At 40.3% G+C, this 26066-nt stretch overlaps 1 protein-coding gene across 3 annotated transcripts in view; it reads left to right on the top strand.

Annotated features, from left to right (window-relative positions):
* Nucleotides 1–25599, top strand: part of LOC134349015 (interleukin-18 receptor accessory protein-like) — a 38608-nt gene extending 13009 nt beyond the window's left edge. For 2 of the 3 annotated variants that reach the window (XM_063052855.1, XM_063052857.1), the window contains 8 exons: nt 1995–2172; nt 2758–2932; nt 7098–7166; nt 10222–10345; nt 16977–17134; nt 21506–21655; nt 23153–23335; nt 24664–25599. In XM_063052855.1, coding sequence (XP_062908925.1) covers nt 1995–2172; nt 2758–2932; nt 7098–7166; nt 10222–10345; nt 16977–17134; nt 21506–21655; nt 23153–23335; nt 24664–25019 — 1393 coding nt within the window. In that variant the 3' untranslated portion in view covers nt 25020–25599. The remainder of the gene's footprint in view (nt 1–1994; nt 2173–2757; nt 2933–7097; nt 7167–10221; nt 10346–16976; nt 17135–21505; nt 21656–23152; nt 23336–24663) is intronic. The other variant, XM_063052856.1, reaches the window with a different exon arrangement.
* The last annotated feature ends 467 nt before the right edge of the window (nt 25600–26066 follow it).

Consider the following 26066-nt stretch of genomic DNA (forward strand, 5'->3'; position numbering starts at 1 on the left):
CCTTGGATTACCTGGACAATAGTAATACCTATGTCAGACTGCTGTTATTGGCTACGATCATATCCTCAGTTGTAATCAACAAGTTCCAAATCCTGGCTCTCTGTACCTTCCTCTATAACTGGATCGGTGACTTCCTTACGAGGAGACACAGTCAGTGAAGATTCGAAATTAACATCTCCTTCTTGCTAACAATCAACACTGGTGCACCTCAAGGACACGTGTTTAGCCCACTGCTCTAATCTCTCCACACCTACTATTTTGTGGGACAGCTCAGATGTTGTTTGCATAACGGTCTGGTATGGAGGGGCCACCGCAGAACATCAGAAAAAGTTGCAGAATGTTGTAAATACAGACAGCTCCATCATGGGCACTCGCCTCCGCAGCATTGAGGACACCTTTAAAAGATGACATACATCATTAGGACCTACGCTACTCAGGACATGCCCTCTTCTCATTTTTACTATGAAGGAGGAGGTGCAGGAGCTTGAAGATACACACTCAAAGTTTCAGGAACAAATTCTTCCTATCCACAATTAGGTTTCTGAATAGACAATGAACCCAGGAACACGACCACACTTTTTTCTTCTCTTTTTGCACTACTTGTTTAACTTAATTGTATATATAAAATAAAATCTATAAATTACAGTAAGTATTTATTTGTAATTTAGATTTTATTATCATGTATTGTGATGTACTGCTGCTGCCAAGCATCAAATTTCATGACATATGCCAGCAATGTTAAACCTGATTTTGATTATACAGTGTTTTCCCAGTCTATTTAATGCAGCAAAGCTTCACAAGAGAATTCAAACAAAACTGAACATCAAATTGACTGAAGGTTGAATGAAGGAATGAATCTGGAATCAGGCTGTCCTGATGAAGAGTCTTGGCTCAAAACACTGACTGTTTATTCCCCCTTCATGGATGCTACCTGACTTGCTGACTTCCTCCAAAATTTTGTGTGTGTTGATCAAGCTGAATAAGGACATTTTTAGCTGATCAAAGTTTGTTCGGAAAGATGTATTTAAGGAGATTCCAAAGTAGGGAGGCTGAAGAAGGATTACCTCATCTGAAAGAGAATTCCAGGACTTTGGCCCCAACCCTAGCAGCCACTTTGGTAGAGTGATTAAATATGGAAATGTTCCAGACTACAGACACAAGGAATATAAATTCCTCGATGTGTTTTAGGGATGGAATTAATTATTGAAATAGGAAAGCTGAGGTAACGGAGGCACTTGAAAAGGATCTTAAAATTCACATGTGGCTTAACTGGATTTCTTATAGGAGTGTTACTCAATGCGTTTTAGGGATTCTTGCAACCAGAAAGAATCATTCAATAAAAGTAAACCATTGTCCAATATATGGGTATTTGGATTAGAGGAAAGAATCAATAGTTTTGACGGGAAATTTGGAGAACATTTTCTGAGAATGTAAGGCGAGACTGAGCAATTCCTATAACTATTAGGGACTAAAATGATTGGATTGAAAGCATTTGCAATGGAGAATGTTCCATCCTGTGGTATTTTTGTAATGATAAAGTTTTGCATTGCATATGAATAAACTTTGTTAGAGTTATGCAGGGGGAGTGGAGGGGTGGACTTTCATAGGGTCATAAACTCTAAAATGCAGATTCCCTAAAGATTTTCCCAAACACCTGAGTTCAAAATAAAGGCAGAAAATGCTGGAAAAGGTCAGCAAGTCAGACAGAGACTGAGGAAAGGGAAGCAGATTAATCTTTTCAGGGTGGTGCTTAGCTTTCTTAGCTTTGAAGAGCTTCTGTGGTTAATTTGAGACCGAGTGGAAGATGACAGTAAGTATTGTAACAATGCAATTTGTTGTAACCGATTCGTTAGACAAGATGAGGGGATTGTTGGCCCTTCAGGTTTAGCAATGAATATTGTATGAGAATTTGTTGAGGAAATTAGAACACACTTGATCAGTATAATGTATGTATTTTTACAGTATGCTTACATATGTTTGTGTTTGTTAAACAGAAATAGTGGCTTCTGCCTTAAGGTGGTAGTACTACGTGTGAAAAAGCAGAATGAAACAGGTTGTCAAGACACTCAAAGTTGTGAGGTTATCCTAATTCGGCAGAGATCAGCTACAATAACATGTCCAGGAATTCAACATTTCAATTCCTCAGAAAGATCTCCTGTGGAGTGGTACAAGGTAAGTGTCTTGCATCTGGAATAGATGAAACACAAAATTGCTTCCAATTACAGAATGATTACATGGGATCATCTCGGGATTTTAGGGGCAAGAAAGTAGAGAAACTAAAATTCAAGCCAAATAAAGTAAAATTAAAATATAAGATTGAGAATATGGAAAATAAATTAACAAAGAAATGATCATTATTCAAAAACTAGTTTCTCTTATCAGAAAAAAATAGTTTAGTGAGGCTGATGCGCCTGAAATTCAAAACAGAACATTAGTTTGATTAGCTGTGCAAGCTTAGTGAAGTTAATTAATTCTAGCTACATTGAAGTGGTAAAAGTCATCTGACTGAAAGTTAGATTCAGCGAGGATCAAAGCTTAACTTCAGTCAATCAGCTTCTGAATTTACATAAGTATTGAAATCAAAATAACTATTTGGGAATTGAGCTGTGGAAGAGAAATTGAAGGCATTTATTCCTGTGATTTTTTTTTGATCATGTCGAAAGATTGAATCCAAGACCTTCCTCCAACTCCGTTCATGGGTAAAATATTATTAAATTCTGACACTATCAATTTATTATTGACTTTAATTTCTTCCAGAATGGGGAACTAGTTGAAGAACGTGATTATCGATATAGTCTTGAGTTAAGAAATGACCAAATTTATTTACAAACTGTATATCAAGTAGATTCTGGCAATTACACGTGTACCTTTAAGTTCTTTGAAAATAAAATCCCATGGCTTGTGAAAAGGACATTAACCGTGAATGTTATGGGTAAGTAGACAATCGCACCTCAAACTTATTAACTCTCACAGCTATATTGACGATGCTTCTTCCCGCCCTGTCACTTGTAAGAAATGCTTTCCTATTTTCTCAGTTCCTCTGACTCCACTGCATCTGTTCTCAGGATGAGGCTTTCAATTCCAAAACATTTGAGATGTTCTCCTCCTTCAAAGATTGGGGTTTCCTTTCCTGCTCCATCAATGCTGTCCTCACCCACAGCTCTTTTATTCCCCGGACATCTACTTTCAACCCATCTTCCCACCACCATAACAGGGATAGAATGCCCCTTGTTTTTACCAACCACCCCACAAACCTCCACAGCCAGCACATCATCCATAACTTCTGTCATCTACAAAGGGATCCTACCATTAAACTTACAAGTCCATAATACATAGGAGCAGAATTAGGCCATTCAGCCCATCATTGTTGATCGCAGATCCCACTCAACCCCATACCTCTGCCTTCTCGCCATAACCTTTGATGCCCTGACTGATCAGGATATGACCAACTTCTGCCTTAAATACACCCACAGGCTTGGCCTTCCCCTCCCCCACATTCTGCTTTCTGCAGGGTTCACTCTGTCCATGACTCATCCATCCCCACTGATCTTCGTCCTGGCATTTATCCCTGCAAGTGGGACTGACCCCTCCATCTCCTTCCCCACCACCATTCAGGCCCCCAAACAGTCCTTCCTGCTAAGGCGACACTTCACTAGCGAGACTGTCAGGGTCACCTACTGTTTCTGATGCTCTTATTGTGGCCTCCTGACATAAAATGGGGGACTGCTCCGTTGAGCACTTTGTCTGCTGCCCATTTTAATTCCAATTCCCTGTTCCATTCTGACATGTTGATCCATGCCCTTCTGTGCTACCACGATGAGGCCATTCTCAGGCTGGAGGAGCAACACCTCATATTCCACCTGGTTAGCCTCCAACCTGAAGGCATGAGCATAAATTTCTCTATGGTAATTTCTCCTTCACACCCTCACTTTTCCCATTTTCCAGTCTGGCTCCCTTCTTACCCTGACCCATCACCTCCCTCTGATGTCCCTCCTCCTCTTCCTCCTCCCATGGTCTACTCACCTCTCCTATCAGATTCCTCCTCCTTCAGCCCTTTACTTCCTGCTTCTCATTTTGTCTTTCCCCCTCACCTGTCTTCATTCCTTTCCCTCCTCCCACTTTCTTATTCTGGCTTCTTCCATCTTCCCTTCCAATCCTGATGAAGGGTTACAGCCCAAAACGTCATCTGCTTATTCACTTCTATAGATGCTGTCTGACTTGCTGAGTTCCTCCACCATTTTGTGTGTGTTGTGCTGGATTTCCAGTATCTGCATAATCTCTCGTTTTTACCTATAGTCCTGACCTGGTTGTTACGGACTATTCTGCAAATTTAAAGGTTTCTTCTTCTACTTCAGGGTTCTATAGCTTAGAATTTTTAAATTATCCCTGCCTCAGGTAATCCATCAGACTTTTATGTACAGCACAATGGACTCTTTGTCTTTCTTTGAATATGAACCATGAGGAAAGGAGAAAAATCTAAGACTTATGTGTTTCACATTTTCCAAGCAATTATGAAGCTTAAGGCCTCACAATGAGGTGAACCTTCTGGAGCTTTTGAATAAAAGTTGACCTCCATGACTTTTCTGTCACGTTAACCAAGTTAGAGATAAATCACTTCTGTTGATGATTAGATCACATACTAAACCAAGACCTGGAGTTAGCAGCCCCATCCCATTAAAAACCCAGAGCTACGGAAATGGCAGCAGAGGCTCCAAAGACGTCATCCTTGGGAGAGGAAGGATTTTTGCCTAGAAGATGTATGATGTGATGTGGTGAGAGTGGAAACTACTGAGCTGATCAACCTTTGGTACAGGGCAGAAGGCTCTGGTGAGCTGCTGGCAACAGCATGTAATGGTCTTATGAAGAAGGAGATGATGCGTGTGGGGAGAGAATCGGGCTGTGAAGACTATCATTGATGTATGCCGGGGGCAGTTACCGACTGTGCTGAGGAGCTGTTCAAAGTACATTTATTAACAATAAATGCAGTATGCAACCCTGAGATTTATCTTCCCACAGACAGCCACGAAACAAAAAAAAACCCTTCAAAGAAAACAGTAAATGTGCAAAAAAAACCCAAATTGCGCAAATGGCAAAACATGAGTGGGAAAACAGAGAATATAAAACATCAAACCACAGAATCATTGAAAGAGTCGAGGAATGTTTGGTTTAATTCAGTTCAGTTCAATTTAGCACTGTATCATTCGTTGGCTGCAGAGCCAATCAGCCCTGATCAAAATTGCACAAAATAGCAATAAAAAAGGAGTAACCGGAAACCAAAAACACATATAACATGAACTATAGTATCCAATCCACAAACCATGTCAATTAAACTTTGTCCAAGACCCAAGACTTTGGTACCTTTCTCTGGCAGCAACAAGTGATAGATAGATAGAGAGAGAGAGAGAGAAAGACACACACACACACACACACACACACACACACACACACACACACACGTCAAATGCAAGCACCTTCCTCTGGGAACAATGAGCGATAGAGAGAGGGAGAGAGAGAGACAAAGAGACGCGCACACACAGACACCGATCAAACGCAAGCACCTTCCTCTGGGAACAATGAGCGATAGAGAGAGGGAGAGAGAGAGACAAACACACACACACACACACAGACACCGATCAAACGCAAGCACCTTCCTCTGGGAACAATGAGCGATAGAGAGAGAGACAGACAGAGACAAACACACACACACACACACACACACACACACACACACACACACACGTCAAACGCAGCCACCTTTGGGAACAACGAGCGATAGGGAGGGAGGGACACATACACACACACCCCTCCTCTCCCCCCCCCCGGTCAAACGCAGGCACCTTCCTCTGGGAACAATGAGCGATGGGGAGAGAGAGACCAGTCAAACGCAGGCACCTTCCTCTAGCAGCAGTGAGTGAGTGGGGGAGAGAGAACAGTCAAACGCAGGCACCTTCCTCCAGGAGCAGTAAGTGAGAGGGAGAGAAAGGCTGGTTAAACACAGGCACCTTCTTTTGGCAACAGCGAGCAAGAGTGAGAAAGAGACTGGTCAAACGCAGGCAGACTGCGCTGAACATTGCTCCATTCACAACACGCTGGAGGAACTCAGCAGGTCGGGCAGCATCCGTGGAAAAGATCGGTCGACGTTCTGGCCCGAAACGTCGACCAATCTTTTCCACGGATGCTGCCCAACCTGCTGAGTTCCTCCAGCGTGTTGTGAATGTTGCTTTGACCCCAGCATCTGCAGATTATTTTGTGCTGAACACTGCTCGTGGTTCGCTCTTGTCCTGGTTGATTTCAGTCTTGCTCAACATTTTAATCGGTGGGATCAGTGAGAAATAGAGTTGATCATGGTCTCCAGGTATCTTGGCCTCCAGAGTGCACACATCACTCCAAACCTCACCGAACTCCTTCGAAGACAGCAAAGCTCCAAATTGCTCACCTCACCATTAAAATGTAAATCACCGGTTCCAAGAGTGGCAGAATCATATTTGAAAGAAGAAGAAGTAAAAGAAGTGGATTCATGAACTGTCTTAGATTCTTGATTGGTCAGGGCAGGAGTTTGGGGCTGACAGGAAAAATGGATCAGCTGTGATGAAATGGCAGGACAGACTAGATGGGCCAAATGGCCCAATTCTGCTCCTACAACTTCTGGTCTGAAGGATGGCACCTTTGGTTTTATGTTTGCTGCTGTTACCTTCTTCAGTTGGGTAGACAAGTGTGGAGATGACTGTGGGATGTACAAGTAAGGTTAGAATCTGTGGCAAGCCACCCGAGATAAACCAGCCCAGCCCAGATAAAAGCAATTAATAAGTGTTGCATTTTTATTCAACTTTCTACGCTGCCTGGTACTTGTTAATGACAAATTCTGATGTCAATACATTAAAAAAATTTCAAAGTAGCAAATTAATTAAACAACACAAATGAAAATTAAAAAAATCTGTGGATGCTGAAAACCTGTAATATAAACAGAAAAGCAGCCAGAAGATCAAACAGCATCTGTGGAAAGAGAATCCAAGTTAATGTTGCAAGTGTTCTGTTTTTATCTAAGAAACAAAAGGCCTGTTAGCCCACAGCATCACAGTGCTCTGTATTCCTTTCAGATGCTGACACAACAAAACCTCCAACTGTAATTGACCCGCATGGAGTAAAGACAATTGAAGTAGAAATTGGTAAGTCACAGAGAAAAGAACACACGTTTGGAAATAAGATTTGGAGATAACGTTTTGAACTCTGTAACCTGAAACTGTCAGTGGGAGTGGCACACGTTTTGAGAAATTAGTGAACTTCCTGGAAAGAATTCAATAGGAATATTGCTTCCGTGTGGGATCAGATTTACCATTTGCATTACAGCTATTGGCACTAATAAAATGCAAAGACCGAGAACTTCATTTCCACTTGCAGCATAATTTAAAGCATGGATGTGCTGTGTATCTGTATATGTGAAGACACTGTGATCCTGGTGGTTTCACGACCACTGACTACTGCAGGGTCTGCGCACCCTCGCAGATGGGCTGAGGAATGGGGTCAGCAATCCCGTTTCTGAGTATGCATGTTCCAGCCAATTAGTGTTTCAATGTGGTGGTATTAACTCTATCGATATTGTTCAGGGGCTGATGTTCAATGCAGGGACAGAGCTTGCCATCCTTCTTGCTCACAAAAGAGAAGCCCACCCCCGCTGGTGAGGTTGACAGACGGATAGATCCTAAGCCAATGCCTCCTTGATGTACTCTTCCATGGCCAGGAGAGGGAAAATAGCTGGGTAGGAGGTCACTGGCACAATCGTATGGCCAATGTGCAGCCAGGGAGGTGGCCTGCTTCTTAATGAAGACCTCAAGAAGGTCAGCATATTTGACAACTGGTGTAGCTGCAGTTCACAGTCCAATTGTCATAAAGTGAAAGGTGAGAAAGTTAAACTGGAAATGTACTTCTGAAGCCAGTTCAGTCAGCTGCTATAATGTCAACGATCATCTCTCATTTCAGCCTTCTAAGTTTAACACTTTTACAACTGCCCAACTGTGAGGTCACTTTTCTACAGCCAGGGTATGAAAGTCAACAAAAGTAAAGTCAGTGACAACTCAAAACAAATACCCAGTCTGTAGCTCCATTTACAATCTGACCATTTTTGGAACAAATTAATTCTTTCTTACTGGTTTGAGTAAGATTAAAGAAAGTGAATTGTTTGTGGAGGTGCAGCTCTTCTAAAATCTCGATTACAAATGCACAGCAACCTAGTTCCCCCATTTCTTATGGGACTTTTTGGTTTCATCAGGTTGGGCAGCTCAAATGTGGATGTATCTGAAGAGAGTGAAGTAACAGTTTTGTTTCAATGAGAAGATTTGTTCTATTTTGATCAATACAACTAATATTTTGCTTCATCATTACTGGCTGCCATCAAGAAGCTGCTGAGTATGGGGATTCCAACTCACTGCTAAAAGCCCTGGATGGTAAAGCTAGGGAGGACTTCTTGAAGGTCTCTAAAAGCCAGATTCGTATGAAGCAAATGATATGTTTGCAGATGGTCTCCATAGGAACATTTTGTATGCAAATCCATGGTGTTTCTGCAGAAAGGTAACACTACTCTTATACGCCAGTACATGCCATCCATTATCCTTAATGAACAAGGAATTCAGGATGAAGAGTTCACATGAGCGTTTGTATTAACAACCAACACACCCAACGATGTGCTGGGGGCAGCCCGCAAGTGTCGCCACATATTCTGGCACCAACGTAGCATGTCCACCACGTTCAGCAAAACTACACAACAGAACACGTAACACTGAACAACACAAACAATGACAACAGAACAAAACAGCAAAACTTTCATTCCTCCTCACACAAACAGTCCTTGGCCCAAAACTCTCAAACTCTCAGTCATCAGGCCTCAAACCTCCGATCTCTGGTCCAGGCATCCAGATTTGCAAAGTCTCTAGTCGGACTCACCCTTTACATCTGGTCTTGTTGACTTTGACCTTGAACCTTTCAGGCTGTCTGCTTCTGGACTTGGTGAGTGCTGGACTTTGACCTTTGACCTTGCCCTCTGGGCTTTGACGACCTCTTGGTATCAAAACCAAGGACTCGTCGATCACAGGTTTGACCTTTGAACCTCAACCAATCTGACCTCTGGGATTATTGACCTTTGACCATGCATTGCTTTGCGCCTTGCCTCCAGATCTGATCACAGTGCCCTGGGAGGGTAAGGAACATTTGCCCTTGTGAGTCTTTCCCATATGTACCTGCGACTCAGGACTTGGTGACCTCAGAATCGCTGACCTCCTCAAAGCCTGTTGAAACCTGACCCAACGCAAACTCCAGATCACTGATCTTTGACCATGGAGCATCCTAACCTGGAATCCAAACACGGGCTCCTGCCCCTGATTCTTCATTCCCCCTCATCCCTGGCCCTAAACCATAATCTGACCCCTAATTCCCCACAATGTCCCCAAAACCGTCACTACAAAACTAAAATAACAACTCAGTCTGAGTCACGGCATCGACAGACATTGCAGGTTGACGCCATCTTGACCGGCAGCTTTGATTTCCTGTTGCAGTCAATGATTATTTGCACAAGATCACATGCACGGTCAATTATTTTTTGCAGCAGCAGGTTAGTGCATTGCTTTACAGAGCCAGCAATCGAGGTTCAGTTTCTGCCATGGTCTGTAAGGAATTTGTACATTCTTCCTGTGACCGTGTGGATTTCCTGTGGGTGCTCTGGTTTCCTCCCACATTCCAAAGGTGTATGGATTAGTAAATTGTGAGCATGCTATGCTGGTATTAGAAAGATGGTGATACTTGAGCATAGTTCTGGACTATGTTGGTCATAGATGCAAATGAAGTATTTCACTGTATATTTTAATGTACACGTGACAAATAAAAAAAACTTTCTTTAATCTTTATTTCTCCTGAGAGCAGTGTATACCCTGTCTCACCTCAGTGCTGAGAGGCACAATTTTCCATTCACAAGATGACCACCTTGATAAATTTTGATCCATCAGACAAGAACATATAGACCAAACTTTTTCAGTATGCTTTTCCTGCAAGTGGGGGTTATGTAAATTGGGTCAGGGATGCTTATTGGAAATATCAGGAATCCCAGTATCCTGTGTCACATGTCCTGGGCACAATGGACAATAGAGCTATTTAAAGTAATCATCTAAAACAAACGAAGGCTTCTGCAAAATGGTAACCGTTTCAATTTCTAACATTATATATGTTTTATTTCAGGTAGTTCTGTGCAGTTAACCTGCAAAGTTTCTTTTGGTTTTGAAAAGAATTTTTCCCCTGTGATAAAATGGTTAACAAATGAGGGTGAGATGGAAAATATGAGAATCCAACAGGGCGAAGTTCGGTAAGTCTTAAATCTCTGATATCACTTTTTTTTATTAGATTGCTTCATTTGTCATTGGTTCCTGTATTTAGGCTTGGCTCTTGATAGGAAAGATAACTTATCTTTTCAGTATTTGAATAAAATTGCCTGGTAAACAAATTGGCTTTCTATACGAAAAGTTTATTGTTAAAGTTGTAGCTATCTCTCAGACCACAATAAACTCGTCAATCGAAGTTGAGTAAACTGCATAGATATTTTCCCACTGTTTCTGTTAGATAGTTTCAGTATGTCTTGTAACTCTCATTTAATCATACCAAGTAAACAATGATGCAGTGTACAGTATGTCCTGGCTGATACTGTGTTGTCTGAAAATCATGTTGTTGGAATGTGCTCAAGCTTAATGCAGATGGCCAGATGCTATAAACTTAACTAATGCCTACTGTAAGTATAAGCTGCATCTGGGACCAGGCCCTGATCAGGAGAAAAGTGAGGCCTGGTGATAGATATCAGGAAGTTGATTAGTAAGTAGAAGATGGGAATGTCAGTCAGACATCAGGAATCCCCGATGCGGGTTAGTGGGTCATCCCTGCATGATTGGGGGGAAGGAGGTAGTTGGGTGAGGTATTGTTTGAGATGGGAATTGTCTAGAGGAAAGGAGATGCATAGTGGAACTTCACTGAGTGGGTTTCCAGCTCTGATTAGTATTCTTAAAATCTGTTTATTCTGGAAGCAGGGATTGCTGGGAATAACATGTTAACAATGCTGCAAAAGGTGTTGCACAGAGCAGCATTATCATTTGACGTGTATCTTGCGTGAACCTCAAAAAGCAAATATCCAAAAGTGATTTTGGGGTAGAGGTCACTTGCTGAACTTGTGGAATGGCCATGCTCATCCCAGAAATAGTCATAATTGTGTTCCACCCCAAAATAAATTTATTGCTGTGCATAATGCTAGGTTTCCAGGCCATTGTGTTATATAGTGCGATTTAACTTTAACAATTAGAATACTTGTTAATTGATGAAATGCATAGTTTTTCATAATACAAAAAAAATCTGCAGTAAACTACAATAGCAACATTCAAAATAAATTTGAGTATGTACAAAGGTAGAATAGGCTTAGAGGGATATGGACAAAATGCAGGCAAATAGGACCAGCTGGGTGGGCACCATGGTCAGCATGGTTGAATCAGGCTGAAGGGCCTTTTTCCATACTGTATTCCTCTATGACTTAAGAGCATTTCAAAACCAGTTTTTCCTATTTTTCTTCCATTATGCAACAATGTCAATGGACGATGATCGCTCTTGAAGGACAATTTTCCTCTTGTACTCCCTGTCATTTTGTATTTGTATTTCTGTGTGTTGGAAGAGGATGTTGGAAAATAATGTCCCTTTTGGGATCTTGCTCTACCTTCAGCTTGATTAAGACTTCTACCTTGCTACATGCGGTATGGGAAATTTTCAAGCCATTCAGTGTTAAACATAGAAACATAGAAACATAGAAAATAGGTGCAGGAGTAGGCCATTCGGCCCTTCGAGCCTGCACCGCCATTTATTATGATCATGGCTGATCATCCAACTCAGAACCCCGCCCCAGCCTTCCCTCCATACCCCCTGACCCCTGTAGCCACAAGGGCCATATCTAACTCCCTCTTAAACATAGCCAATGAACTGGCCTCAACAGTTTCCTGTGGCAGAGAATTCCACAGATTCACCACTCTCTGTGTGAAGAAGTTTTTCCTAATCTCGGTCCTAAATGGCTTCCCCTCTATCCTCAAACTGTGACCCCTCGTTCTGGACTTCCCCAACATCGGGAACAATCTTCCTGCATCTAGCCTGTCCAATCCCTTTAGGATCTTATACGTTTCAATCAGATCCCCCCTCAATCTTCTAAATTCCAACGAGTACAAGCCCAGTTCATCCAGTCTTTCTTCATATGAAAGTCCTGCCATCCCAGGAATCAATCTGGTGAACCTTCTTTGTACTCCCTCTATGGCAAGGATGTCTTTCCTCAGATTAGGGGACCAAAACTGCACACAATACTCCAGGTGTGGTCTCACCAAGGCCTTGTACAACTGCAGTAGTACCTCCCTGCTCCTGTACTAGAATCCTCTCGCTATAAATGCCAGCATACCATTCGCCTTTTTCACCACCTGCTGTACCTGCATGCCCACTTTCAATGACTGGTGTATAATGACACCCAGGTCTCGTTGCACCTCCCCTTTTCCTAATCGGCCACTATTCAGATAATAATCTGTTTTCCTATTTTTGCCACCAAAGTGGATAACTTCACATTTATCCACATTAAATTGCATCAGCCATGAGTTTGCCCACTCACCCAACCTATCCAAGTCACTCTGCATCCTCTTAGCATCCTCCTCACTGCTAACACTGCCACCCAGCTTCGTGTCATCCGCAAACTTGGAGATGCTGCATTTAATTCCCTCATCCAAGTCATTAATATATATTGTAAACAACTGGGGTCCCAGCACTGAGCCTTGCGGTACCCCACTAGTCACCGCCTGCCATTCTGAAAAGGTCCCGTTTATTCCCACTCTTTGCTTCCTGTCTGCTAACCAATTCTCCACCCACACCAATACCTTACCCCCAATACCGTGTGCTTTAAGTTTACACACTAATCTCCTGTGTGGGACCTTGTCAAAAGCCTTTTGAAAATCCAAATATACCACATCCACTGGTTCTCCCCTATTCACTCTACTAGTTACATCCTCAAAAAATTCTATGAGATTCGTCAGACATGATTTTCCTTTCACAAATCCATGCTGACTTTGTCCGATGATTTCACCGCTTTCCAAATGTGCTGTTATCACATCCTTGATAACTGACTCCAGCAGTTTCCCCACCACCGACGTTAGGCTAACCGGTCTATAATTCCCCAGTTTCTCTCTCCCTCCTTTTTTAAAAAGTGGGGTTACATTAGCCACCCTCCAATCCTCAGGAACTAGTCCAGAATCTAACGAGTTTTGAAAAATTATCACTAATGCATCCACTATTTCTTGGGCTACTTCCTTAAGCACTCTAGGATGCAGACCATCTGGCCCTGGGGATTTATCTGCCTTCAATCCCTTCAATTTACCTAACACCACTTCCCTACTAACATGTATTTCGCTCAGTTCCTCCATCTCACTGGACCCTCTGTCCCTTACTATTTCTGGAAGATTATTTATGTCCTCCTTAGTGAAGACAGAACCAAAGTAATTATTCAATTGGTCTGCCATGTCCTTGCTCCCCATAATCAATTCACCTGTTTCTGTCTGCAGGGGACCTACATTTGTCTTTACCAGTCTTTTCCTTTTTACATATCTGTAAAAGCTTTTACAGTCCGTTTTTATGTTCCCAGCCAGTTTTCTCTCATAATCTTTTTTCCCCTTCCTAATTAAGCCCTTTGTCCTCCTCTGCTGAACTCTGAATTTCTCCCAGTCCTCAGGTGAGCCACTTTCTCTGGCTAATTTGTATGCTACTTCTTTGGAATTGATACTATCCCTAATTTCTCTTGTCAGCCACGGGTGCACTACCTTCCTTGATTTATTCTTTTGCCAAACTGGGATGAACAATTGTTGTAGTTCATCCATGCAACCTTTAAATGCTTGCCATTGCATATCCACCGTCAATCCTTTAAGTGTCATTTGCCAGTCTATCTTAGCTAATTCACGTCTCATACCTTCAAAGTTACCCCTCTTTAAGTTCAGAACCTTTGTTTCTGAATTAACTATGTCACTCTCCATCTTAATGAAGAATTCTACCATATTATGGTCACTCTTACCCAAGGGGCCTCTCACGACAAGATCGCTAATTAACCCTTCCTCATTGCTCAAAACCCAGTCCAGAATAGCCTGCTCTCTGGTTGGTTCCTCGACATGTTGGTTCAAAAAACCATCCCGCATACATTCCAAGAAATCCTCTTCCTCAGCACCTTTACCAATTTGGTTCACCCAGTCTACATGTAGATTGAAGTCACCCATTATAACTGCTGTTCCTTTATTGCACACATTTCTAATTTCCTGTTTAATACCATCTCCGACCTCACTACTACTGTTAGGTGGCCTGTACACAACTCCCACCAGCGTCTTCTGCCCCTTAGTGTTACGCAGCTCTACCCATATCGATTCCACATCTTCCCGGCTTATGTCCTTCCTTTCTATTGCGTTAATCTCTTCTTTAACCAGCAACGCCACCCCACCTCCCCTTCCTTCATGTCTATCCCTCCTGAATATTGAATATCCCTGAACGTTGAGGTCCCATCCCTGGTCACCCTGGAGCCATGTCTCTGTGATCCCAACTATATCATAATCATTAATAACAATCTGCACTTTCAATTCATCCACCTTATTACGAATGCTCCTTGCATTGACACATAAAGCCTTCAGGATGATACAATAATATTTCCAACAGGGAATTTGATATACCAGTGATTTATTTAGGCCTGTGAGAATCCTTCTGCTAGGCAAAAGCTGGCTCCTCCCTGGCTTTGTTATTATCAACATCAATTAATTGAAGGATCTTCTAACTTGGAGACTCTACGTCTAGAGGAACCATGAATGTATTTTAATGTTGCTGCGAAGGAAAATATTTCTCACATATAATTAATGGTTGAATACCCTTCATCTCACTTGAAACATTAACTCTGTTCCCATAAGTGCAGCCTGACCTATTGAGTATTTCTAGCATTCTGTGTTTTATGTTAGATATCTGGTATATACAGTTTCTTGAGTTTTCAGATATTTCCCTCCTCTACACTGGGGTTTTCTCCCAGACCCAAGCTCATGGCTAAGAACTAAGCCCAAACAAAAATCTAGAGAGCATTGATAGTGTTATGAGATCTGATCAAGGCAAATTAGATGATAAAGTTTTGGCAGTATTATGCAGATCTAGTGCATTTTCTTGTGTCAAAGATGTAGGAGAAAATAGGGACCTTCAACTTTGAATTAAAGCTTGTGAAAATTTTTCTGTGATTTTTACATGAAAATTCAGTGATATTTTAATATCCAGAAACCACCTGCACAGTCTAAAAGTCATATATACTTCTGCAACAGCTTCTCAGCTATCTCGGTTATATCTACCTGTAAAGTTTTACAGCCACGACCATAGTTTATTACTACTTCTCATTTAATTCTTTGTACATTATTTCCATGACGTAGGTAGGTGTTACTTACTGTATTAACTGAGTTCAGTCTTAATTTATGCAAGTGAGGTAAAACTATTCAAGGTTAACTGAGCAGTAAAACTCAGTTTGCTTAGCACTGAGTTTAGAATAAATTAAGTATATAAGAGAGCGTGGCCTGGGTGGTGGGGGTCTTTGATGATGGATGCTACTTTCCTATGACAGCGCTCCATGTAGAGGTGCCCAATGATGGGAAGGGCTTTCCCTGTGATGGATTAGGCCAGATTCACTACTTTTTGTAGGTTTTTCCATTCAAGCAGTGATGCAACCAGTTAATAAATATTCTCGCAACATATCTACAGAAGTTTGTCAATGTAGGTCTCGTGCCAAATCCTCTCAAATAGTACATATGTAAAGCAATTAGCTAAGACTTCTAATGTAAAATATCATATATTGTGCACTACCATGATTTCAAAATTCTAATATCTGAAATAGTTTATATGTTCAATTTTTATGTACATCTCCCAATCCTGACTCTGAATGCAACTCATCCCAGTGAACACTTAAAGAAACCTTTTTCATTTGTACAGGAGATTGACTTGCAAGCTGCCCTTAATTTTAAACGTTACATACATCTGCAGTTCATTAAAACTCTGTAGGTGATTTTGAACCAGATTTTTCAGGTGATCACTTTTCTTCCGTGCATTCTGGGAATCAATCCTGTCTGTCTTGACATGTTCCTAAAATGTGCCCTGATCCCTTTATAATGCAAAAAAAATCACACCTAGGACAATTTGATTGACATGACCAGTCTTTGGATTGTATCACTTTTATCATCTTCATTTGTTGGATATCCATAACAGTGATTCTTCCTCATAAATTAACCCACTAATCTCCTAAAGGAAGGCCATCGTTATTTTATCAACTATCTACAGAGGTATCTGGATGGATGGGAAGGTTTCTGAGTTTGTTAGCATTTTGAAAAGCTGGTTGATAGACTTCACTCCAGAAATTACTTAAGCATTAATGTTACGAATTAATCCAGACTTGGTGGATCTGCAGTTCATGTTTCTCTGTAGATTTGTGGAGGGCCAGATACAACCAGATCACGTAGGAGATGTTGCATTTTCTTCCTATCATTTACATCTGATTAAAGAATGGTTACTTTTTAATCTACGGGTATTATGACTAATAAAAGCATATATATCCTTATTCTCTAGGAACAGAATATCTTATTTAATTGATAATTTAATTATGCTTACTTTTATGACTAATGAGTGTTATATATCCTGATAATAACCATAATAATATTATAATGACTGTTATGCACTTGCAGATTTATTAAAGATGTTAAAATAATTGTTTGGTTAATATAATTATTAAACCAGCTTTATACTAGGATGACAATTTTCAGTGTTAAAAAACATATTAATTATGTGCCAACCATAGACTTTCAATATAAAAAAATATTTAAAATCTCCTTGAGAACTTAAAAAAAAGTTGATTAACTTAGTGTAAATTAAACTAGTTGTAGTTATTTGTTTAGGTTCACCGAAAAAAATAAAGAATTTTTATTGACCCGGGAAGCAAAACTGAATGAAGTTACTGCAGAAGACTTTAATACCAACTTCACTTGCTTCTCTCAGAATTCCCAGGGAAATTCATCTGGGGTGCTTAGGCTGAAAGAGAAAGGTAAGTGACCAACGGGGGGGGGGAATGTTCTGAGAGACAATTGCTTCAGAAAATGACAAAACAGTGGTCCAATAGTTATGGAAGAAGGCATTGTGATAGCCCTTCCTGCTGATATGGAGTAAACATTTCACTTTAAGATCTGGTAATCTTTGTCATTTTTCCAGTGTCATTTCTCTGAATGGCTGTTCAAAGAGAAACATCCAGTATAGCATGAAATAATTTTCTTAGACAGGAATAATGGAACTCTTTTTATTTGTCCTTTTGACATAGTAACGATTATATACAATCTTAAAGATTTGAACATCCATATATTTAATGAGAAGTTGAAATATCATAACCAACTTCATAAATAGTTTAATATTATTTATTTTAAAATCAGTGAAGGAAATATTAAAAAAAACAGCTTACCTTTCAGGGCCAGATTGTTACTTAAGCAGTAGGCAATAGTTGACATTCAGACTCTGTGAATCCTGGACACAGATTTTCAGGGAACTTTGGTGAGGCTGTTTGATAAAACATCATTTCATGTCAATTCAACAGGAGAAGAATGTAAAGGCACATTTAACCACAAATGGCAGTTTTTCACATTAAACGATACATGTCTGCATAGAGCAATATCGGAAAATGTTAGTAGTTTCACTGTCAAGACTGACATCAAATCCAGACTGAGGACTTACCTGAATTTGTTATGAAAGAAAGCACTGGCTTGCTGCTGGTGTTCTGATAAGTCACACAGAAACAACTATAGATGTAAAAAGTCTATGCAACAAAGGTGAACAGATATTCCAGAATTAATAGGTCCTGAGAATCTCTAAAGAACATTGAGATGTTACTGTATACTCTTTAACAACAAAAAAACTGGAAGTTGTTCAATTATATTTCAACAGTTATCATTATACAGCTTACTGTATATCAACATAGATTCATAGAACACTTCCACACTGAAACAGGACCTACAGCTCATCCAGTTCTTGCTAAATTGTTATTCTGCCTAGGCGCATCAACCCACACCTGGAACATGGTTCAGTTTACCCCTCCAAATTATCCTAATTTCTCTTAAAAGTTGAAATCAAACCCATATCTATCATTTCTGCAGGCAGGTTGTTCCACAATTACATCACACTCTGAGTGAAGAAGTTCCCCTCAGGTTCAGCTAAATATTTTGCCTTTCACCCTTAACCTATAACCTCTAGTTCTAGTCTCACTGACCTTCAGTGGAAAAATCCTGCTTGCATTTACCTAATACTCCTCATAATTGTGTATACTTCTGTCACATCTCCCTTCATTTGCGTGTGTTCCAGGGAATAAAGTCCGAATCTGTTCAACCTTTCTTATAACTCAGGTCCTCAAGTCCTAGCAACATGCTTGTAAATTTTCTCTGTACTCTTTTCATCTTATTGATATCTTTCCTGTAGGTATGTGACCAGAACTGCACACAATACTCCAAATTTGGTTTCACCAATATCTTATAAACTTCAATATAACATCCCAACTTTGACACTCAGTACTTTGATGTATGAAGGCTAATGTGCCAAAAGCTTTCTTTATGACCCTAACAACCTATGAACGCAACTTTGGAGGAATGATGGCGCTGTATTCCCAGATCCCTATCTTCTACCACACTTCTCAGTGTCCTATAGTTCACTGTATACATCCTATCCTGGTTTGATTTCCTAAGTGCACCACCTCACACATGTCTGCATTAAATTCCGTCTGCCATTTTCCCAAATGGTCCAGATCCCACTGCAGCTGTGATATCATTCTTCACTCTCCACTACGCCCCCAATCTTAATTTTCAATAGTTCAAAACAGAATGCCCCACTCTCGGTGGCTTCATTGTCCTTAAAGTATTCAATCTCATTTACTGCATTCAGTGCTCACAATATCACTGTCTCTACTTTGGCAACGCCAAGTACAGATGAGCTGACCAATCTGCAGATCACCTGGGCTTTGTCCACAATGGCATTGTTAACTTCCAGTTGCATACCAGTTCAATTCCCCCTCCTATTCCTACATCACCCTGCCCATCCTTCGACTTCTCCACTGCCAGGTAACCTTGACCTCTGCTGTTTTTCTTTATCCACTCTCTCTCCGTTTGGTTCTCACATTTTTGTCCATATTGCCTCTTTAACTCCCATCACCCATCTTTGTAACCCTTCCCATCCTGATTCCATTCATCTACCAGCTGCAGGTTCAAGCCACCAGCTCCCTCTCCTCCATCTCATTATCTGTTCTTCACCTAATTGTTCTATTGGGACCCATTTCGCCTTATGGTTCCCATTATTGACTTCTTTACTTTCCAGGTTCCAGCTTTACGTTCCTTCCTATCACACACTGTCACTCCAGATCTCTCCACCTTCCCTCTCCTCTCCAACCCTACCCCCCACCCCCCCCAAACCCCATCGAGCTCCATCTACCCTGTAGTCTGTCTTGATCCATTAGTTGTCTGCCTCTTGTCCCCACCTGGCTCCATTTGACTATTATCCTTCACCCCCTGTTCCACCAATTAATGACAGGTCCCTGTCTTACTCTACCCATCCTCTCCTATTCACATTGTCTACCCTCGCTCTCCTATTCATATTGTCTATCCCCCCTCTCCTATTCATATTGTCTATCCTCCCTCTCCTATTCATATTGTCTATCCCCCCTCTCCTATTCATATTGTTTATCCCCACTCTGCTATTCATATTGTTTATCCCCACTCTCCTATTCATATTGTCTATCCCCCCTGCTGTTCATATTGTCTACACCCCCTCTCCTATTCAAAGTGTCTATCCCCCTTTCCTATTCATATTGTCTATCCCCCCTCTCCTATTCATACTGTCTATCCCCCTCTCCTATTCATACTGTCTATCCCCCTCTCCTATTCATATTGTCTATCCCCCCTCTCCTATTCATATTGTCTATCCCCCTCTCCTATTCATATTGTTTATCCCCACTCTCCTATTCATTTGTCTATCCCCCCTCCTATTCATATTGTCTACACCCCCTCTCCTATTCAAAGTGTCTATCCCCCTTTCCTATTCATATTGTCTATCCCCCCTCTCCTATTCATACTGTCTATCCCCATCTCCTATTCATATTGTCTACCCTCCCTCTCCTATTGAAATTGTCTACCTTCCTTCTCCTATTCACATTGTCTACTCTCCCTCTCCTATTCACATTATCTATCCCCCACCCCCTCCATTCCTGATGCAGGGCATTGATGGATTTTAAATTGTGAGTGGATTTTTTTAAAACACTTGTTCTCATTTGTATTAATGGTTCCTGCCCATTTACATCTTGAAAGATGCCCCATGAATAACAATCCCTAGCAATGGTTTACAAATGATTTGTCTTGCCCTAAGTTTAAAGAACAGGCTGAATTTATGGGAAATAGCTGCCCATTACTGTAGTTCGAGACACTCGGGCCTAATCTTCATTGAGAAAAGGGTAGTAAGAATTGGCGGCAGAGGGTTGAGGTCTGCATGATGTTAGACTTGTATCATGTGCCCTCCAAAGACAGACGAACCAACAACAGGCAAGCTGTTGTCGATTGAATCTCAAAGCAACAGCACCCAAGGTGTAGCAGCTGTGGGAAGGTGTATGAGGCAAGCCATTGAGTCACAGGAAAATGCACAGCAGTTCATTTGCTCTGGGATATTTTAACCATTATTAGGCCTAATTCTGCTCCTATATCTTCTGGTCTTATTTTATTTAGAATCAGAATCAGGTTTAATATCACTGGCATTTAGTATGTCGTGAAATTTGTTAACTTTGCAGCAGTATTACCATGCAATATATGATAAATATAGAAAAAAACAAATTACTGTAATTATATGTCTATTGAATAGTTAAGTTAAAATAAGGGCAAAGACAGAAATTGTAAAAAAGTGAGGTAATCCCTGTGGGTTCAATATCCATTTAGGAATTGGATGGCAGAGGGGAAGAAGCTGTTTCTGAATTGTGGAGTGTGTGCCTTCAGGTTCCCATACCTCCTTCCTGACAGTAACAATGAGAAGAAGGCATGTCCTAGGGGTGGAAGTTGATAGATTCCTGATTAGTCAGGGCACAATGGGATACAGGGAGAAGGCAGGAGATTGAGGCTGAAAAGGGAAATGGATCAGTCATGATGAAATGGAAGAGCAGACGTCATAGGCCAAATGGCCTAATTCAGCTCTTGTATCTCATGGTTTTATTATTATTGCCATTTCGACATTTATTCGATGATTAATTATAATCCACAGTGAACCTTCCTCAAGCTTTCGCTCATCTGTTTGAGAAAGTTGGGATACAGTGCCAAGTTGCCTTCAAATACAATTAATAGAGAAAAAAATGCTAATTAAGGAGAGTCATCTGTATACCCTATAATGTTTGATGTTACAATTGCAGAGTTGTCCACCTTTCAAATAAAAGTGATAACCATATCTACATCACTAATATTCGTGGTGATTGTTTCTGGATTTGTTGGAGTATATAAATTCTGGTTGGAAATTGTTCTACTTTACCGGTATTATTTCTCAAAGGATGAAACCATTGGAGGTGAGGTTCATCACAATAGGTTTTTAAGTATTAATATGAATTCTATTCCATTAATTCTAATCAACAATAGAATGTTGTCATTATCATGTTTACAGTTGCTTATTTGAATTATAAAGCATACTATGTATTTTAAAAATAGTGAATCTAATTTAAAAAATAGATTCCAAGCATTTTGTGATTTTGTCACTATTAAGTGTATTTTACTCTATTCCATATAAATGGAACATAAATATGGAACATAGCACAGTGGTACTGCCAGTGATGTCTCTATAGACTTCACATTTTCTCCCCATGCTCCACTTTCCTTCCACAAACCAGTCATGAGGGTTTGTAGGTGAAGTCAACATGGTCCCTAATATGTTGGTAACTGGTGTTATCTAGGGGGAATCTCTGGGTAGGTGGAGGAGATAAAAATGGATTAGTGTAGGTAGATGTTCAATAGTTGGTATGGTCTCAAAGGGACAAAGGGCCTGGTTCTATGCTGTATAGCTCTTTGACTGAAAACTTACAGTTCCACATTTCTTCAGTGGGGTTTTGTAATATTTGTGTAATTAAGTAGCATATTTTTAATTAAAATTAAAGAGACAGTGACTGGGAGCTCAGGGTCACTGACTTTATCAGGATTGGAATAAGTTAGCAGAAAAGATTTTATGATGAAGTGAAAGGACTATAACTACAGTCCATGATACAGTGTGCAACAGGAAAATGAAGTGACAAGGATATGAGAGTGCAGGTGAAAGGGAATGGAGCTGGTAAAGATAAACTGTTGTTACATCTGCAAACAGGCAAGAGGGAAGTGCAAAAGTATTGCAATAAAAACACAAAATGCTTTAGGTACTCAAAAAAATTAGAATCTGCGGAGAAAGAAGCAGGTCATTAAACTTACAATTCAATGAAAAGTCATTGACATAAAATGCTAATTTTGTTTCTCACAGCATAGATTCTGCCTATCCTGCAAAACATTTCCAGAATTTTTGGGCCTTATTTCAGATTTCCAGAATCTGCAACTTCATATCTTTCAACTGAAGTTGTTGGGTGAGGGTGAGACAGAACACTTGAAAAGTGTTTTGGCATTGGCTATTGCTCTATAAGTATGCATCTGATATTTAGTAAACAATATTAAAACAAGCATCCCTCTAGTAACATATGGTTAGTGGTAGGATATTACAAATTGACTATTATTGTTCTAATCTTCCAAAAGCAAATGTACTTCAAAAGTAATTTATTGCATTTAAGTGCTTTTTTGAATTCTGGAAATTGTGAAAGGTTTCATTTTTTATTTCTGTGGAAGTCAGTAACTGAATACTGTGCTGAGAATGTAATAGACAACTGGTCTACCCAATTAATATTGTTTTCCATGGTTAATCGCTTACCTAACTTGATAAAGTTTAAATGAATTTCATTGAAATATACATTCTTTTCTGCTTGTAAGATGTTGTTCAAAATGGTCAAACTGATGTTTGTTTCTTTCTCTTGACTCCATCATCCTTTAACAAGATGGGAAAGAATTTGATGCCTTTGTTTCATATGCAAGTTCCTGTTCATCTGGGGAGGATGTTGAGAGTGACGGCTATTTCATTACAGAGGAGAGGTTTGCCCTGGAACTGCTTCCCAGCATCTTGGAGGAGCAGTATGGGTATAAGCTGTGCCTCTTTGAGCGAGATATACTTCCTGGAGGTGGTAAGTGCTCTTGGTAATTTTCTAATTAATTTTAATTTAATATGGCCTGGAAGTAATAATGCAGTCAAGACTCTAATCCTAAACTGCACTGGTCACAGCTGTGATGACAAACAACCGTTTCTTTTGGGGGCTGCAGTTATCTAGAAGTTCATTTGTTGTTCGGACCAAACATCGGAATGGGCAATAAATGAGATCTAAGGGACTTTGACATGGAATGATTGTTGGTGCCAGATGGGGTGGTTTGAATATCTAAGAAACTGCTGATCTTCTGGGATTTTCATGCACAAAAACCTCTACTGTTTAAAGAGAGTGGTGCAAAAAAACCCCGAAAACCATCCAGTGAGCAACAGTCCTGTGGGTGAAAACATCTTGTTAATGAGAGAAGCAGAGGAGAATGGCTGGATTAATTCAGATTGACAGGAAGGTGACAGTAACTCAAATAACCACATGAGGTGTGTAGAAGACATCTCTGATAACATGTCAGAGCTTGAAGTGGATGTGCTACAGCAGCAGAAGACAACACCACGTTCCATTGCTGTCCTAATAAGGTGGCCACTGAGTGTATTTGGATTATGACAGTTGAGGCAATTGAAGACTTGCTGCTCAGAGAAGGGTTTAGCTGGAGGTTTGCACTCCAGAATTGGAACTACAAATATTAGTAAATAATAAGTTTAAAATGTAGTATCAGTAAATAAATTTGAATGTACAATGTAAATGGGAAGGATGGTGCCATTGCTGTTGGGGCGAATGCATTAATTGGGAAGATTAAACCCTGTCTTCAAAGTGAACCAATGCTCTACAATTTCAGTGTGTGCAAGTTCCTGCCTTTGCTTCAATCTTTCCTCTTCATTTTTGTAAGTCCTCTCAGCTCCTCTGAACAGAGAACAATTGTGCAATGTGGCATGCCATTCATGTTGGAAGCTATGCCTTTAAAGGGATAATTATTAGCCCCAAGGCATTTGCATCTATTTATAGCGTGCCGTAAACTGATAGTCATGGAAAAATATTCTACAGTTACTCATGCAACCTAAAAGAAACTGGAGGGGGGGGGAATATTTATATGGTAAATTTCTCTGGTTCTGTTGCAAATAAAATTGTGTAATAGAACTTAATTGTGTGGTTATATTCTTAACATGCATGAAGACAATAAAGTAGAATATTGAGAAGACTGTACAGTATAAAGCCTGTTATCTCGATTTAGTGGATACTCCCCAGATATTATTTGCATGCCGTACATGACAAAAATGTATAGATATATGCCATCATAATTGCAAACTATGAAAACCTCTTATACTACTCACTAAACCTATGATATTTATTTTTTCCAGTTTATACAGAAGATGTTATTTTATGTATAAAAAGAAGCAGGAGAGTAATAATTGTCCTGAGTCCTAATTACTTTGCTTCGGCTAAATCAAGAATCTTTGAACTGCAAACGGGTGTCAACACCATGCTCGATAATTTCAAAACCAAGGTGATTTTGATCAATTTCCATGCCCTACCTCAAGGAACTGATCTTCCAGACAATGTTAAAAGGGCCATTGCAGTGCTGCCGGAGATAACGTGGAAAGGTAGCAAGTCTTCTCATCCATCCTCAAAGTTCTGGAAGATGCTTAGGTACTATATGCCAGTGAAAAAGAAAGAACTATGTGAGAAAAATGAGATGTCAAAAGCATTAATCTAATGGATAGACTTTGACATACTCGTAACTACTATGTCAGTTATTTGTCTATTTAATTGAATTACATGTTACGTATTGTCAAATGTACTGGAAGTCAGAAGCTATTTTAATTGTACAATATAAAAATATATATCAACACAATACATATTGTTATGCTTATAAAAAGAATGTGTTTGTTGCATCAGTTTTGGATGTACACTGTAGAATATAGATCAGTACAGCACAGTATGGGTTCTTTGGCCCATGAAGTTGTGCTGACCTACAGCAAATGATTATTTGCAGATGACACACTGTTGGATGGTTGACAGACTTGTAGCAGGTCTCCACCTCAGGACAAATTAGGATCACCATACCTTTACTTGCAAGATGAAACAGGGATAAGGATGCTATGCATAGAGAATATGATCACAAATCTCTGAAGCAAAAAAAAAGTCAATCTCAGGAAAACTAGCTGTTACCTTTTAAACTAATTGAACTAATTCAAAGGAAGTCATGGGAGACTAAAATGCAGGCCTAACTTCATGTTTACTTTAATTGAGGCACACACGTATTGCGTGGTAGCGTGACTTAATGTAGTTATACATCCCAGCAAGGCATTTGATAAGTTAACCCATGTAAGTCTTATTGAGAAAGTAAGGAGGCATGGGATCCAAGTGGACATTGCTTTGTGGATCCAGAACTGGCTTTCCCACAGAAGGCAAAGAGTGGTTGTAGACGGGTCATATTCTGCATGGAGGTCGGTGAACAGTGGTGTGCCTCAGGGATCTGTTCTGGGATCCCTACTCTTCGTGATTGTTATAAATGACCTGGATGAGGAAGTGGAGAGATGGGTTAGTAAATTTGCTGATGACACAAAGGTTGAGGGTGTTGTGGATAGTGTGGAGGGCTGTCAAAGTTTCCAGCAGGACATTGTTAGGACGCAAAACTGGGCTGAGAAGTGGCAGATGGAGTTCAACCCAGATAAGTGTACGGTGATTCATTTTGATAGGTCAAATATAATGACAGAATATAGTATTAATGGTAAAACTCTTGGCAGTGTGGAGGATCAGA

This window comes from Mobula hypostoma, chromosome 7 (assembly GCF_963921235.1).
Source record: "Mobula hypostoma chromosome 7, sMobHyp1.1, whole genome shotgun sequence".
Lineage (NCBI taxonomy): Eukaryota > Metazoa > Chordata > Chondrichthyes > Myliobatiformes > Myliobatidae > Mobula > Mobula hypostoma.